At 43.0% G+C, this 16,867-nt stretch overlaps 1 protein-coding gene across 5 annotated transcripts; it reads right to left on the reverse strand.

Annotated features, from left to right (window-relative positions):
• Nucleotides 1–1,778: 1,778 nt before the first annotated feature.
• Nucleotides 1,779–15,048, reverse strand: LOC109415609 (uncharacterized). Of its 5 annotated transcripts, XM_062843918.1 has the most exons (8): nucleotides 14,875–15,048; nucleotides 4,286–4,643; nucleotides 4,133–4,165; nucleotides 3,945–3,992; nucleotides 3,632–3,676; nucleotides 3,524–3,565; nucleotides 3,377–3,455; nucleotides 1,779–3,325 (listed from the first exon to the last, which is right to left on the reverse strand). In XM_062843918.1, the coding sequence occupies exons 1-8, from the start codon at nucleotides 14,878–14,880 to the stop codon at nucleotides 2,959–2,961; spliced, it is 978 nt and encodes a 325-aa protein (XP_062699902.1). In that variant the 5' UTR covers nucleotides 14,881–15,048; the 3' UTR covers nucleotides 1,779–2,958. The 5 variants fall into 5 exon arrangements, with proteins under 5 accessions (XP_062699902.1, XP_029711786.1, XP_062699914.1 ...); XM_029855926.2 differs by having other exon boundaries at nucleotides 1,779–3,455; nucleotides 14,875–15,046; XM_062843930.1 differs by lacking the exons at nucleotides 3,632–3,676; nucleotides 3,945–3,992; nucleotides 4,133–4,165 and having other exon boundaries at nucleotides 14,875–15,044.
• Between the last annotated feature and the right edge of the window lie 1,819 nt (nucleotides 15,049–16,867).

Below are 16,867 nucleotides of genomic sequence, written 5' to 3' on the forward strand. Positions count from 1 at the left end.
CCATGTAATGAATGGTAGTTTTTTATCCGGGTAGGCTGGATTCTGTATTCCACAGTGATGATCGTCGTTGCCCGTGCTGCCAGAACATGTGTCTCTGACAGATTTTGAGCCGCTGAATTCAAATCTGGGCTCAGATTTGCTCCAGCACGTAACAATTTTGAGCTATACCTCAATTTATAGGGCAAAATATGCGATTTAGGGCTTTTTGAATGCCCGGAAATATTTATTTGACTGCCCGGCAAAATATTTCGTTTTACCAAATCGAATTTGATCAGTATCAGGATTCAGAACACTTTGGCTTACGTCGACGGAAAGATCGTGAGAACATATTCAACGAGAAAGGCGCTATCACCACTAGGTGGATTAATTTGTGGTTTTCCTTACTTTCTTCTCTTTACGGTGCAGGGCTAATAACCTATTGAGAGGCAGTGGTTCTCAACTATATGTTCATTGGTTCGAGGTTGAAACAGTAATGAAAGGAATGTTCGTTACACCTTACTTTAAAAAAAATTGCTATGTTCACCAAAAATGAGTGAAAATGAAAATGAAAATTTGTTGAGCGCCCGTAGATGCTATACTCCAGTATCGCTAGACCAGCTACACCCGCGCAGGGAACCAATTAGATAGCTGCTTGGAACGAACGGACAGGCATCTTTAGTGTGTGAGTAGAGTTCTTCTATATTGTTGGCGACAATAGCGCCTGCCTTGCCGTCAGGTTGCAGGTCGCAATGTGGGGATGGGGAGGGAAGTGATGACTGCAATATCGCTTGTTGACAACACACCGCAGAGTTCACTGCAGGCCCCAGACACGGCCTATATCAATGCATTGGAATCATGGTAGACAGGATGTCCTGGGCGCTAATAAATAGCGCCCACTGTCAAATGCGAAAACATCAACAATTTTTTGTTTAACGTTTATTTTGGTTTGTTTATCAGTTTTTGGAATCATTTTTTTCCACCTGTTATGATCACAAAACACTTCAAACTCGCTTTAATATTAATGTACGGTAAGAGGAGCATGCGATTAGTTGAATAAAGCAACCAAACAAACACGCATTGTGAATGTGATTTCATGTGTGGCTCACAACATCAAACAAAAGCTGCGTTTGTTGATTACACGCTCGTTTCAATTTGCGCGAATATGAGTATAAGGCAGTTAGATGTTGGCTACGATATATTTCATTGATGCCAGGGGCCTGGTTCACTGCATCTGCTCAAATCCTTGCAGATGTCAGAATGTTGTTGGGAAATGTTTGTTTTTGGCACAGGGGTTCACGCATTGGCATGTGAATGCCAGATGCATAAAGTGATAGATAGTGTGAAGATTACTGTGAAGCGGCACAACTGCATAACTTGAAGGCGCACAACTTGCATAACTTGAAGGCGTTTATGATAGATTTACACTGTGCTGTGAAAGTTGAAAAAAAGGGAAACGGATTTATTTCTTAATCTGTTCCTGGTTCTAGCGATGGCTATGAAAATACGTTTATGCATGAAATGTATAGGTAGACAAGAGAATATAGAAAAAGCAGATAGAAAGATACAAAGTAGAAGGAAAGGGACGAGCCAGGGATTGAACCCAAGAACTTCTGCATATTCATATCTGAAACGGTAGCCACTAGACCACCAAACTCGTCTTATCAACGAGCTTGAAGTTACTATGGAAAAACTTGACCAAAAGTATGCAGAAATAAGTTTTCGATTTTGGAATCCGACGCTTGTGAAAAAAGTTACATGGCTGACATGACTTTCTTTCAATATATAATAATCCACAAAAGTTTTCAATTTTTGTATGTTTTTATTAAAAATTTCTCCTTTCGTCAATTTTGTTCTTCTGTACATGTGCACATGCTGCGTGCTATCGGTTCTTGCTGTTCCAATGGCACTGCACTGTGTGTGCCTCTCCTTACCTGTTTTCACATTCCATCAATCTTAAATATGGCATTAAAAAAATTTTCTCCCAAAAACGGAAGAGAATATTCTCCCTTCTCTATCTCTTTTTCTCTTTTATCTGTTCTCGATCTTGTTTACTGGTTTGTTGTTCTTCTTCTTCTATCCTGTGGGTCAAATGTGGGCGAGCCGGCAACGGCTGCCACATTTATGTGGTACGCTAAACCAAGAATTGGTACAGAAAACTTAAAAACATTTTGTTCGACGATTAACGACGCGCGTCCTAACATTAATTTACAATTACATAAATTAATTTATAGCAGTGTGTGTGTTTAACGTATGAAGGTTTTTGTTTGTTTTACTTGTGTATGTTTGTGTGTGTGTGTGAGTTTACGCGTGAGCTTTTGTTTTCTTACTGGCAACACTATTTCTCAACCACGTGGCGGCAGAGATATATAGTTTTCTAATGCACGCGCAAATTGAGCAAATTGGGTGTTTCGTAGTGGGTTACGAGATTTTTTTTCTTGTAGTACATTTTCCATCTCGTGGTGGATGCTCCTCCGACGGCGGTTGAAATTCCTCTCGGTGTTTCAGTTTACGATTTTGTTTAAAGCTAATCAAATTTGTTTTGAACTAAAATTACCTTTCTGGGTGTAGTCACTGAATCTGATATTGGACGTTTGTGTTTTGGTGTGTAGGGTGTGGTACACTCTTAAGTGGAAATCAGCTAAAAGGGCTGAAATCATGGTCCGGAATGTTAGTGACTAGTGGGGGACTGTTCGATGGTTTGTCGAAAAATCCGACCGAAATCATTGTTGTCAGATCATTGGGATCCGATCGAGTAGATCGGATGACAGGGCTGTAGAAAGGTAGAAAGGTCCTCGGCTTCTTAACGTAACGTATGTTGAAATTAACCTTTTTGGTATTGCACAATCCTAGCTAAGTGTGTTCTTTTTTGTATGTGTATGTGCGCCACTGTTATCCCTTCTCGCTCTCTCCGCTAAAATGAGAGAGAACGAGACAGCTCTCGGTTGTCGTTTGCTCCTCTGTTGGGTAAGATCGCCTGGATCAATGGCCAGAGCCGTGTCCAATGCCATAGTGGTAACCGGAGTCTCCGCTGGCAGTGACGCTTCCGGACGCAACGGCGCTCGAGCTCAACCCGTGGAAGTTGACGTTCGTGTCCTGGAGAGGTAGCTGCTGGATCTGCTCCGGGGGCAGGTATTCAGTCCGGGGAGGTTGAACAACGGTGATCACCTGGGGAGCGACCGGGGCCGATGGGAAGTCGTAGGACTGAGCGGGTGCCGATTGAGGAGGTCCGTACACTGGAGCCGGCTGGTGGAAGCTTGGTGGGGCTTGCTGAGGGGGTCCGTACACGGGAGCTGGTTGGTGGAAGACTGGAGCCGGAGCTGGTTGGTGGAAGACTGGAGCCGGGGCCGGAGCTGGTTGGTGGAAGCTTGGTGGGGCTTGCTGTGGTGGTCCGTACACTGGAGCTGGTTGGTGGAAGACTGGAGCCGGAGCTGGCTGGAACACTGGAGCTGGTGGAGAGTAGTTTGGAGGTCCGTAGGCTGTTGTGGCGAAAAGGAGAAAGTCAGTGACTCCGATACGAAGGCGATCATGGTTATAGGAAACTTACAGTGAGAAGGAACTGGCGGACGGGGAGCTGGTGGACCATACACTGTAAAACAAAATGTTTTAGAATCAATAGTCAACTAAAGTGACCGAGAGTGGGTGCAGCACTTACCTGGAGCCGGGGCAGGAGCATGGTGTACTGGTGGAGGTCCATACACTACAACGAAATGGTTGATTAGTCAACATTATGGAACAACGAGCCATCTTATGTCGAATTCGTTTTTGAACCTGGGTTGGAACTGGATCGGCGGAAAATGTGTAAACAAACAACGTCAAACAAAGTTTAGTACAAGCGAAACCGAAGTCGGGTTGGGGTTGAAACTGTGATCTGATCCAGTTCCAACCCAGGTTGGAACTGAATCAAAAACGAAAACGACATTAGTTAGCTATGGATTATGTATGGTGCGGTTGCCATGGAAACCTACCTGGTCGAGGTGGTGATCGTGGTCGGTTAACCGGTAACGGAGGTAACACTACGATACGTTAGCGTAGAATGGTTATGAGTTAAAGAGATTTGTGAACATAAAAACATTTAGTAATAAGTAGGTATTAAAATTTAAATGGGAAAGATCGTCAATCTACTCTGGAAGATGTGGAGATCACTAGTAATTACCTGGGAAACGATCGGATGGAGGAACTTTGAATGCTGTTAAAAAAGGTATAGACAATGAGTTAGCAGTTTGAGTTAGTATTATACTTGTAGAATGAGTTGACGAGTTCGAGATCCATGCACAGCGCTACTCTCCGAGAGAGAGCGCTGACTAACCTGGAGCTGGAGCCGGGCCGGGCGGTCCGTAAACTGGTCGTGGCGGGGCAACTGGAGGCGGTCCATAGACGGGACGAGGCGGGGTATGTTGAGGAGGCCCGTAAACCGGACGTGGCGGAGGCGGTCCGTAGACCGGACGTGGTGGAGGTGGCCCGTACACAGGCCTTGGGGGAGGGCGTGGTGGCGGACCTCCACCACCACCTCCTCCGCCAAGCAGTCCTCCCAAGAGTCCTTCAAGATCAAACAGGCTACCTAAATCGCCGAGACCGCCGCCGCCGCCTTTTTTGCCCTTTCCACCGAAGAGCGAATCAAACGTCGCTGAGGAGCATGCCACGAGGGCGAAAAGTACTACAAAAACCTGCGAAAACAACAAAAAAAAAACATTGAATAAACTTCATTAAGGTGAATGATCGCGGGTCGATCAGCAGTAGAAGCAGGTTCACACGGTTGCACCATCCCCTAGTTGCCAAACTTATTGACTAGTGAGTGAGTGCATCTTCGATCTGGGTCAACCTTTGGCCAATCCAAAGCTCAATTTACATTGCGCATTTTCGCTTTCGTTTGCACAACATTCGCGCTCCAAACAGCGAAACACAACTCCCCAATTAGCTGTGCGCGTCATTGTTGCAATTTCTTCTTTCTTCTAAGCATGATGATCACCATGATCATCATCAACCACCGTCGCCCCGACAACCTTGGGGTTTTTCATCGTGCGGTAGGCCACCGTGATACGGTGGCCTACTGCGATGCTGGTGATCGATCGACCTGCTGTTGTTGTTTGGAAATGGCACCGCGCGTGCTCTGATCGATCGATCGATCGATCAAGCAATTCACGCTTGCGCTGGCTGCTGATGGCGTGCGTGGTGCATGTGAAATTTTCGAGATCAAAATAAACACGGCGAGGATCGCGATCGTTTTCATCGCAGTGTTGTCTGCACCTGGGGTTTGCTGGCTGGAGATATGCGGCGTTTGATTGCGAATGGTTTGTTTTCAGTTGTCGTCCACCATGCTGTGTGCGATCCGGTACGAAGGGGTTTCTGAGGGCTTGAAGGCGCGGTTGGTGTTTGAGTTATGTCATACGAAATTGAGTTGAAATTTTAAATTTATGTGAGAATTGTGATGACATTTTCTCGTGAACTGCTGAACTCAGGGTCGACTTTTTCTTTTAGGTTGCGGCCATTTAGGGTATTGGTTCCCTTATTAAGCATGTGGCTCCCATTTTCATCCCACGAAAAACAAAGGATTGAAGCGCTGTTTGTTTTGTTTCTTATTTTTGTATTTTTTGTTAGAAGTGAGCACCCATGAAAACAAAAAGAACGGAGTCAATCGGTGCCGTAAGCGCTTGTTTTCGAATAGGATGAAAATGGGAGCATGAGATTACTGATGGCACACATACCCTACTATGAAACTAATGCTAATTCACTGAAGTAGAATGTTTTGAGATTCTCAAGAAGTGGGCACATAATGACTCATTTAACTGAAAAGGGACCATTATATTCGTTGTAAAGCTATTGCAAAATTGTTTGATTCGTCGATTTTGTGCGCTTTTAACACTCCTTGTGCATTAGGGTGACACAAACCGTACACTACGTTAGCGAGCTGTTCCCAACGTGATAAATTAGGGAGGTTAAACCGAGTATCCTTTACATGAATAGTTAAACCAATGGAAATAGTTGACCCCTAAAATCATGGTTACATAATATTTTTGTATCTTTATTTGTGAGATTTTTACCCGGGCTAGGGTCCAGTGCTGAAAATTTTATTTTTCTCTATCTAGATTTTAAATGCCCACAAATCATTTTAAAATGAACCTGAACATTATTGAATATCAATTGGCATATTCGAAGGTAGTCGATAACATTTATCTTAACCCTTCTTGTATATTAGGGCCCTTTTTTACCCAAACGTACACTACGCCAGCGAGATGTTCCCAAAAGAACTAGAGCAGTATTTCATTGACTTTCTTAAAGGACCAGTCTAGCCGTACAAGTTCGTCATATATGTATCATATTAGAGGTTTACACGTCATGTAAACTTAATTTTAGTCATGTTATGATGGTTTACATGACATATTATGTAAATTTACCATGTAAACACTCAGAATCATGCTGGATTACATGACATACAATAGAAGTTTACATGATATTTCATGACTTTTACATGATACGTCAAAGTACAACACTACAGTACAGAACTACCAAAAAACCTCGCTTGTCGTATATAGTGCGAGCGCGGTGCAGTTTGAGCTGCTTGGTGGCGCGCGCCCTGAACGGTTAAAGGTGCTCTAGCGTAGTAAGCCTTGCCATTTATGTTTAAAAATAAATCATTCTTAGTTCGCTTATTTAGTCGACCAGTCGAGTTTACTCTGCTATTCTTCATAACACCAACAAAGCTAACCATGAAAATGTTTGACAATTCACAGGTCTTTTTGACAGACCGCACTCCGCACACATGCACGAAAAAGACGGATAACATATTCTACTTTATCGATCTTGTTGCCGTCCTTTTCATGCTCATGTTACATCTGTCAAAATGACGTGAGAATTGTCAGTCATTTTGAGGTTAGGTTCGTTGGTGTAATGAAGAATCAGGTTATGGGTCGTAGTACGAGTAATCATAGAAACGGCCGATCAACAAGCCGAAGAAAATTGTTTTCACGTTCGAGATTTAGAAGATGTTTCAAGACGGAAGCAACAAAACCAGGTGTTCCGGAGGCGGTGGTAACCAAAATGGAAGTGGGAATGAAGCCACAAGTGGACATGATGGTAACGGAAAACGAAGTGAAGAAACTAACGGTAGCGGCGGAAACTAACCCGGAGGAGGACAAGCGGATGTTGCTCTGAGGCTTCCAGGCGGTGGTATGTCTCTAATACTGGTGGAAAAAATGATCCGCGAAGGAACGTGGGGAACAGTGGACCCTCCAGAGCGTACCGAGGTGAACGCGGATCTGTCTAAGCCATCTCTTGCGTCTATTTGCTTCAGCATTGAACCGTATAATTAAAGCCTGGTTCAGAAGGCAAAGACGGCGCAGGAAGCATGGTCAATTAAGTTTGAAGACGGCATTCCAGGAGTGCTACAGCAACGCAGATTGGGGAAATGATCCCGACACACGGCGAACGGTGCAAAACGGTGAAACTGTTAGCTGGAACTTGAAGCGACAATCTACTGTTGCACTATCAACAACCGAGACAGGATACATGGCCCTGACAACTGCAGCGCAAGAAGTCATGTGTTGGAAAGGTTTCCTGTTCGATCTCCATGGGACGAACGATGCTTTGGTGATCCATTTGTGACAACAAGAGCGCTATCAACTCGGCGGAGCGTGAAGTTGGCTACTCAGCACAGCTCAACATGTAGCAAGCACATCGACATCAGTCACAACTATGTTTGGGAACAGGTCGAATCTAAAACCATCAGCCAGGAGAAATTCAGATTGAGGATTAGACAGTTCAGCGCTCACCAGCTGAGGAACGAAAACGGCCTACGACTCATTTCGCCGCCTCAAGAACATGGCTTTTCGCAGAAGCTTTTCCTAACACACCAGGAGATCACAAAAGCAAACGGAATCTCAAATCGATCACTTAAACGCACTTCTCCAACATTATTGAAATCAGAACCTATCGTGGCACTAACATCGAGTCTGGTGATGGTCAGACTGCGCTCAAAACTCTCCGTTACAATGTACGGTACCGGCGGCCGCCCCGGTACGATCTAGAGCGACTGCAGTAACCGAATATCGCCACCATTTATGCGCAGAATCTCGAGGCAACCTCTCTAGAGGACTACTGGACAATAGTAAAAGTAGCCATCAACAAAACATCCGAGAACACCGTCGGGTACTGACAAGGAGTCAATGGAACGAATGATAAACAGTTCGATGGGGAATGCACAGCGATTTTGCATGAGAAAGATGCAGCGTGGGCGATAATGCCGGCAGTTCCGTCTCTTTCGGGAATAAAAGCGTTACCAAGAAGAAGCGGAGTGTGAAGAAATGGAGCAACTGTGCCGTTCCATAGAAATACGATAGTTCTACCAGTAGCTCAACATATCCCACAACGGCTTCGTACCGCGAGCCCAAATATTCAAGACTAAGGACGTCAGTGGACTGAAAGGTGGAAGCAGCACTTTGTAGAGTACCTGAATAGCGTGGAGAACGTAGGCACGGGAAAGCACGGCAACACAATTGAAGGAAAGGCTACATCAGTGTCTCAGAGGACGAAAACGATCCAACTCTAAGGCTGAGGGATGTTAAAGATTCCATTTACTAGCTGAAATCTTAAAAAAGCAGCTGGAAAGGATGACATCGCAGCTGAACTTATCAATATGGGTCCAGAAAAGTTGGCCATCTATCTGCACCGGTTTATCTAGGTCAGATTCTGGGAACCTTTTGGAATATGAGCACTTCAGACCAATCACCATGAAGGCGAATGCCGTCTACAGGGTGTCCATCCATCCGGGTAATACGGGAAAACCTGGAAAATCCTGGGAAGACGACGTCACCGGGGAAAATCCTGGAAATAAAAAGTGCCGGGAAGTTTTTATGATGCTTGTACCACCGACGAACCGACGTGACAGCTAGAACAAACAAATTCAAATTTGTTGTCCGCGACGCCATGATGAAAAATAGCCGAACACTATCGCCACCTCTATAACGGCCCGCGTTGGTATGCTAGCTTGATACCAAACCTTCGTGTGTTAACATAGGAAGAGGTTCGCGTCTACGCTGATTTGACAGAAGCGTTCGCTCGCTTTGCTGGTCGACCGTTAAATTGAGGGGGGACAGTTTTGAAACACCACTGTCACGTCGGTTCGTCGGTGCTTGTACTGCATAAGTGACAAGCAAGAGTTGAATAGATTGATAGCAGCATTAGCAGAGTGACCAACTGACTTTTTTAATCAGTCGCGTCGTGTACTGAGTACACGCACCATGAAAAAAGCACACTTGGGGTACACAACATAAACGTCGCTGAGGGTGGCCGAAGACGTGACTGCTGTAAATCAAAGGGGTACCCGCTGTGCGATCACTTTTGAACATTTTGAAGGCCTTGTCACGCCCAGACTTGTGAACGAAAACATTTTGTACTTCGTATATGTAAAATTTAGCATATTGGTAATATGCTAATCAAAGTAATCAAAGTAATCCATAGTTACAGCATCTCAAACTTGACCATTTTGTATGAAAATCGGAGTTTATGCGATCAATTATGCACCACAGTGTGCATGAGCTGTAAATGTAGAAAAGTATATAAAAACATGCAAAGTAGGAGGAAAGGGACGGGGACCCACGACATACGATAGCCACTCACTAGACCATCAAGCCCGTCTTTAATCATGCTGGTCCCATACTTTCCTATTGAAAATGGTTCGGATTGGTTTAACCATCCTGGAGCTATTGCCATTTAGGTATTTCGGACTAGTGGCCAGATATGAGAATGCAACAATCAACAAAACCGCGGCATTTTCGATAACCTGATGATCGGTAAACAATTAAATAGTCTCACACCATCTCTGAATCGGTGGTGTTCCGAAACCGGTTCCAGGTGTCTCGGTGGAAGTGGTAAAATGTAAAAGGGAACCAAACCGTGCATAAAACAGCATCTAATTTTATAATCTGGTGAACGGTTTGCAAGAAAACTGTCTCAGATCAGTAATATTGTTCCGGAACCGGTTGCGGGTCCTTCTTCTTTTCGTAACGTCCCCACTAGTGCAAAGCCTGCTTCTCAGCCATTGTTTTTAACTACCAATGACCATTTTACATTGTGCGGGAGTTACGAAGATACTCTATGCTCAAGGAAGTCAGGGAAATTTACTTTATGAAATTATTTTGGAGCGAAAATTGAACCCGTCTCATCATGTTCTAGCCGAATACCCACGCCTTTACAGCTGGGGCTATATGGCTCCAACCGGTTGCGGGTGTTCCACCGGAAGTGACCAATTATAAAGGTGAACCAAGCCCTTGCATGCGACACATCAAATCGCGACTTTTTCAATAACCTGCTGAATGGTTAGCAAGTAAATAGCCTCAGATCGCATTAGAAACTGCCGATTCCGAGGGTCACAAACCAGAATCGGCCACATGTTAACACATGATGTGTCGCATATCAATTCGTGGCTTTTTGAGTAACCTAATGAAGAGTTAACAAGAAAATAGTCTCAGAGCATATTTTGGACAACCGGCAGTGTCATGGAATCGGTTCCGGGTGTCCCGCCGGAAGTGGTCAAACTTAAAAGTTACCAAACCCTTGCATACGGCACATCAAATAGCGGCCTTTTGATAACCCATGGACGGGTAACAAATGAAAATTGTCTCAGACCACATTTAAGACTATCGGTAGTGTTCTAGAATCGGCTTCGGGTGTCCCACCACATCAAATTGTGACCATATTAGAGACTACCGGTAGTTGTAAATCCCACTGGCGTAGTCACGGGGGGATTTAGGGTTACCTCCCCCCTGAGCCAAAATTTGTGGAACAACTTTTCAATATAAAAAGCGAGGGAAGTTCAGATAAAGCTCCATATGAAACTTTCTGGCTGCTTAAGAGGCTAACAATGAGTCTTGCTGGAACTTCGCACATAAGTTCCAGCAAGGCTCATTGTTAGCCTCTTAAGCAGCTTGAAAAAGTGCATTAGATGCTACTCTGCAACATTATTGGAACTTTCAAGTTCATAGAAGTTCATTCCAGTAGCTTGAGGTTCTGAGGAAAAAATATGTTGTCATTTAACAACAACAACTTTACGAGCAACTTTTATAGACAACAAATTTTAATTGATTTGGTAATCAACTGAAGTGCAAATAAAAAAAACATGACGTCTACCGGATTCGGACTGCTAACCGCTGCGTGAGAGCCTAACACTATTCCCCAGTTCACAGCGGGTAAAATCTGCTTTGAATTTGAATCAACGCTCTGTCAACTGCTAGGTTCACACATTTGTACAATACCGAAGTTCCATTTGAAGTTTCAATAGCAGCGTAGCGGTACGACAACAGGTTATCCCGCAGGAGGACCCAGTTCAAATCTACAAAGGAGAATGACATGTAAAGTAAGTTTTGGGTATGTTTCATGCAAAAGGAATCGCTCACAAAATTTCAGTCAGAAGCTTCCTACAGTGACTGATATTTGAATTGTTAATTCTTTCCAACTGTGTACTACTGCGATCGAAGAAAATCGGGTTCTTGGGCGGTTCAGGCAAGGAATTTCTCATGCATCGAAATAGGAGGAGAAATTCCTATTAAAAAAGAAACAAAAGATATCAGAAGCTGCTAAAAAAGGCTATCCGACTTCCTTATGTGAACTTTCAAGTTCCGGTTTAAAAATCAACTTTTAGTTACTTGGGATGACTATTTGAGTGGAATTCGAATTTGTCAATTACATGCCTTTACTCCAAAACCTAAGCTGGCATCTTTTGGGTGAAAAATATTTTTTTTTATGTAGACCATGAGTATGTTAATGTGTGTAGTTTATACATACGTCTAAACTATAATTTGAAAATGCTTGTTTTTTAATGTGCTCCAGTTCAGTTTTAGATTACTTAAAATTTGCTTTTCGAATAAGCATTGAAAGGTAGAATCAAAAGATATGAAACTTATTACACTCATTCAAAGGGGGTATTCTGCTTAGAGGGTTCAAAAAGTATTTTAAAAACTATAAATCCAGTTTTCAGTCTAGACTAGTTTCCACTCAATTAAAAATGTGCTTTTTCAATAATACTTCAGTTTATTTTACTGAATAAGATTTGCTTGCAAACAACTACTTTCACTCCCAAAGCATCACACAGATAAAAAATATGTCATTTACACGTCATTTAAACTTCATTTTAGTCATATAAACTTAGGGGCCGTTCATAAACCACGTAAACCAAATTTTGGCCATCTCAGATCCTTCCCTCCCCTAAAAAGTTTACGTGGTTTATGAACAGCCCCTTAGTGTTGTGTTGGTTTACATGATACATCACGTAAATTTGTGTTATTGTAAACTTCTGTGATATCCCGCACTCCAATTATGTGCATCATGCCACAGAATTGTACTCCTTTTTTGAAGTGTGCATTGCAATCCGCAAAAATACTGTAAACAGATGGATGGTGCAGATGAAAAATAATAGAATAGAAACCACCGGTGCAATTTCGCAGCAAGACTCAGCGAACGCAATTGAAATTCGTAAACAACGTGCTGTTGCGTGAGTAGTTTAGAGCCCACTGGTGGAGATAGTCTAGATGGCTAAATGGTTTATGGTCGGTCTCTAGCTAGCTTGCTAGCTAGCCACATTGAGTGAGCTAGTTCCACAGAATTTTTACGCAACCATTTCATGAAAAACTAAATATTAGGTGTTCTGCTGTGTGCAGCATAGTTGTCCCATGTTCTATGGGAATCATGGGAATAACATGGAACAATCATATGTTACACATGGCAGTTTTTTTTATAGCTTAAAAAGAAAGTTTGTTCTTTGTAGAAAACCAGATTCGTTTGTATTACGAGTTTTTAATATTTTAGATATTTCGATGGGATTTTGAAGATTAAATTTGGTGATGAGTCATGGATTAACTTTAGAGGTCGATGTTTCAAAACTCACCCGTCCACTCCTATGGATCAGTGCTCTTGTTTGCTACCTCAACTAACCACCATACGGATGAGTAGCATTTGGGACGGCTTTTGTGCAATTAAGGGTTGAATTTAGGACTTGGCGCTTTGTCAACCGTAAATTGTACAAACAGCCGACTAAATGCTGACTTCGGTAGTTTGGCGTTTGTGTAGTGCCTAATTAATTTCTAAATTTCTTATTTCTCAAATGAATATAAAGTTGATGAAAATGGCAATTATTTTGTCGATTTCTGAATAGTTCATTTCAAAACATCTGCAACGTAAAATACAATTTTGTATTTTACGAGTGTTATTATTTCGGAAATGAACAACAGGCATTCATATTTTCTTTGATTTGGCGATCATTTTGGGAAAAAGTTTTTTTTCAGTTTTGATAAATTAGCAATTCTCAAATGAGCCTTGTCAAAAATCGCATAAATAATCAAACAAATTCTTTGGACATCAATAAAAATAAGAAGCAACACCAAAAAATAAATAATAAGAAATTATCAAGAAGAAGTTTAAACTTGTAAAAATCATGCTTCTTGGATTCAGTTACATATGGCGATCAAAATCGGAATAAAAATTTAATAGAAATTGAAATTGAAATAAAAAATCAGCAATTATAACAAAGTAGCATTAGAAATTTTTCGATATATAATTAGGGGATACGATATAATCGTTATTCTCATCAATTAGTAGATTTTTAAAAAGATAAAAGTATATCAAATGATTACATTGGAAGAAAAAGCACTTTCATGTTTAATGGATTGTATAAAAAATGAATTTCATGCTAATCTTCAAACTAGAACTTTAGTTTCTTAGATCAGCTTAGTTTACAAAAGAACATCATTAAAATAAGTAGAACAAACGAATCTAATGTTTTTACAAAGAACATACCTTCCAGTTTTCAGCGTTTTCGAAGAACCTCCATTTACAATTATATCGCTGGCCCAATAACCAACGCCTGCTTCGATCCATAATGCACTTCACTTCAAATGGCTCCCAAGTCACAACGACTCACAGCCCTCAGAAACACCAAGTTCCGTTTCGCACCCATTTCGCCCAGAGACCTCACCGGAGCGGAGAGCCGGAGTAAGTTTGATTGAATTTCAAACCAATCAGCTGCGTGTAATCACAAATAACTATATTTTATCCATTTCCGCTTGGTTTGTCCGCGGCGGCACTACCACTCAGTGTTCATTATCTCTCCTAGCTGCCTGCAGAGTTCTCCTTCACCACTAGCAACGCGCTAATAAGTCCACCTCAAGTCCATTCGAGTGCACTTAACCACACAACAGACACTTCCTCGATCGGCATCGCAGACCAAGGATTGTGTGCGATCCAATTTTGCATATACAGAGCGGGCACTCGCTCTAATCGCCACCGTTCACCCACCACACGATGATCACGAATCCGATCTTTTGCTTGCGCGTGGATGCCGCACTTTAATTGCGCGATCGTGTGTAGTGAATGTTCCTTTCGCAGGGGGCCTACTTGGATGACCAATGCAGTCGAATGTGTTCCGTATTCATCACTCCCTATAATCACACACTTTGGGCCAATCGCGCGCAGTAGGACAGTTCCTTCAATTTACATCACATTATTGGCTACTTCGATTGGCGATCGCTGATTGAGGGTTATTTTCAATTTTCTATTGCATGCATTAACTGAGTTCGGTAAAAAAAAATCGTTCACACTTCTTTTCGTTGATCATTGTTCAACAGTTTTTTTTTTCTTATCGTTCACATCCACTTAGCCGATCAGTCACTTGAATTATGCTCAAATCACCCGAGCCATCAATCACTTTTATGTTCCTTTGAATGTCGCTTCTGTGCAAGCCGGGTACTTGGAGTTCTGAACACGTAATCAATTGTTCCTCTGATTTACACAAATTCCCCAACACCGCAAATTATCCAATAAAAGTCTGCTGCCTGCTACAACTGCTGCTACTGCTACTGCTGATCCTCAATCGTCCCTTTTTTCCAGGACACATCAAACCAATTGACCAACCTTCATTGCCGCGTGTGTGCTGCGCGTCTCACGAATCTAGTCACACTGATAGTCGGTCGCAGGCTGTCAACGGATTTTATACCACGGACATATGGACATACCGGGGGCCTGCCGAAAAATTGTATAACCCCATCTCGTGGTGGACGTAGCTGCCATGCCATGCCATGCTGCCAGCTTTTGCGTCCGCGCGCGCTCGTCTGGCGTCGCGCATTGTGTGCTGATGCATTGTTGTCCGAGCGAGACCCATCCTAGCTTGCGTCCACTTCATTTGTGAGAGAGAGATTCGGAGCAGTAGGCCTAGGCTAGGCTCCAAGCAGCATCTTCCATGACCGATGACGATCGATGGATCAACGTATACCTCAGTAGGCAACGCCTGGACCGGACCGGCGCGACGGCGACGGCATTCGTCGCCGACACGCGCGCGCAAAGAAACATCGAAACACGTGCTTGATGCGAAGCGACTCTCGCTCTCTCGCAACGAAAGTGAGAGTGCGATGATTTGCGGCGGACGCGCACGTGCAAAAAAGTTTACGCAGAAAAGAGCGTGGGAGTCGAACGATTTCGAGGTAAGTTCCGTTTTTTTCCAAGTGCTACTACACAGGGTCAAATATTTGACCAAAAACAATTCAATGCTCAACCATCTGGGTTGAATCGATCGAATTTTCATAGTGTCAAACATCAGATGATGTTTGGCAGACAGAGTAAACATCTGTTTGACACTAACGAAAATTCAATCGAATCAAATTAGATGTTTGATAGGTCACTTCGAAGGTAACTTTCAGCGATGATTCGGTTTTTCTTTCCCAAGCAAGCAAGCATGAATTATTCACGTATGTGGCAGCCCTAATCCCACCTAATGCATCTGACAGAAGCCAACATCTATCGTGTATCCACAATGGATTCCTTTGTGGATACACAAATGTTTACATACAAGATGTTGGATTCTTAAGGCCGGAGCACAATGGATACGTTGCGTTTGCGTTTAAGTTTGCGTTTGGCAATCCGGTCGATCCGGTTGGTACTAAAACTGGAAACGCACGCAAAACGGAAAACCAACGCACAATGTATACGTTGCATGGTACGTGAAAGCGTAAACAACGGTTTGCTGTCGTTTCAAAATTTGCATGTTGATTGAGCTATTCCGTAATGGATATCACGGTATTACAGTAGACGTTCGCTCGGTGCAAACGGTTTAACTGCAATGCTTTTTAACTGCAAGTCCGCTAAGTGCAACAATTTTGCAGTTATCGCACCGCTATCTGTCAAAAACGAAACGTCAACAGAGTTGCGATGTTTTTCGGATGCACTTCAGCTGCATTGCGATGTTTTTGAGTGCATTTTGGCTGCGTCCAACAGCATTTGACATCTGTTTGACGGCTGTCAGTCGTTGCAGTTAGCGAATTTCATTCGGTAACTGAAACGTAAACATGTTGCACTTATCGAACGTCTACTGTACTTGCAATTTACGGTTTGTTCCGCATCTACAAACAATATCGGCAGCATACAAAATACAAGAGTGGAACAAGAAGATGGTGGGTGCATCCGCTTCTGCAGGACCGAGCTCAAACTGGTTTTTTTATCGCGAACTTCAACATAATGGTTGAGAACCCTGAAAAGTTTTTCCGCGCAACGAGGATGAGCCCTGGAGCATTCCGGTCACTTTTGGCGAGGATTCGACATAAGCTGGAAAAGAGCTCTTTAAGGACTCCGCTCAGCCCAGAGTTCCGACTTTTCCACACATTAATGTGAGTATTTTCATTTTGTGTAATCTTACGTGGGGTCTTGACTATTTGGGCAGGGGGACCTGCTTTGTGTGCTTTGTGCTCCAACTCAGCTAAATTCTGTACCAATTGACTTATTTTGTCCATAGCTAGCTACTGTACGTATCTCACTGTGTTCAATCGGAACAAAATTGACTGAGTTAGAGAACTAAGTGCCCAAAATAGTCCAAATGGTCCAAGACCCTATGTTATCCTATTCTGCTTTTTTTAGC

The sequence above is a fragment of the Aedes albopictus genome, chromosome 1 (genome assembly GCF_035046485.1).
Source record: "Aedes albopictus strain Foshan chromosome 1, AalbF5, whole genome shotgun sequence".
In the NCBI taxonomy this organism is placed as follows: domain Eukaryota; kingdom Metazoa; phylum Arthropoda; class Insecta; order Diptera; family Culicidae; genus Aedes; species Aedes albopictus.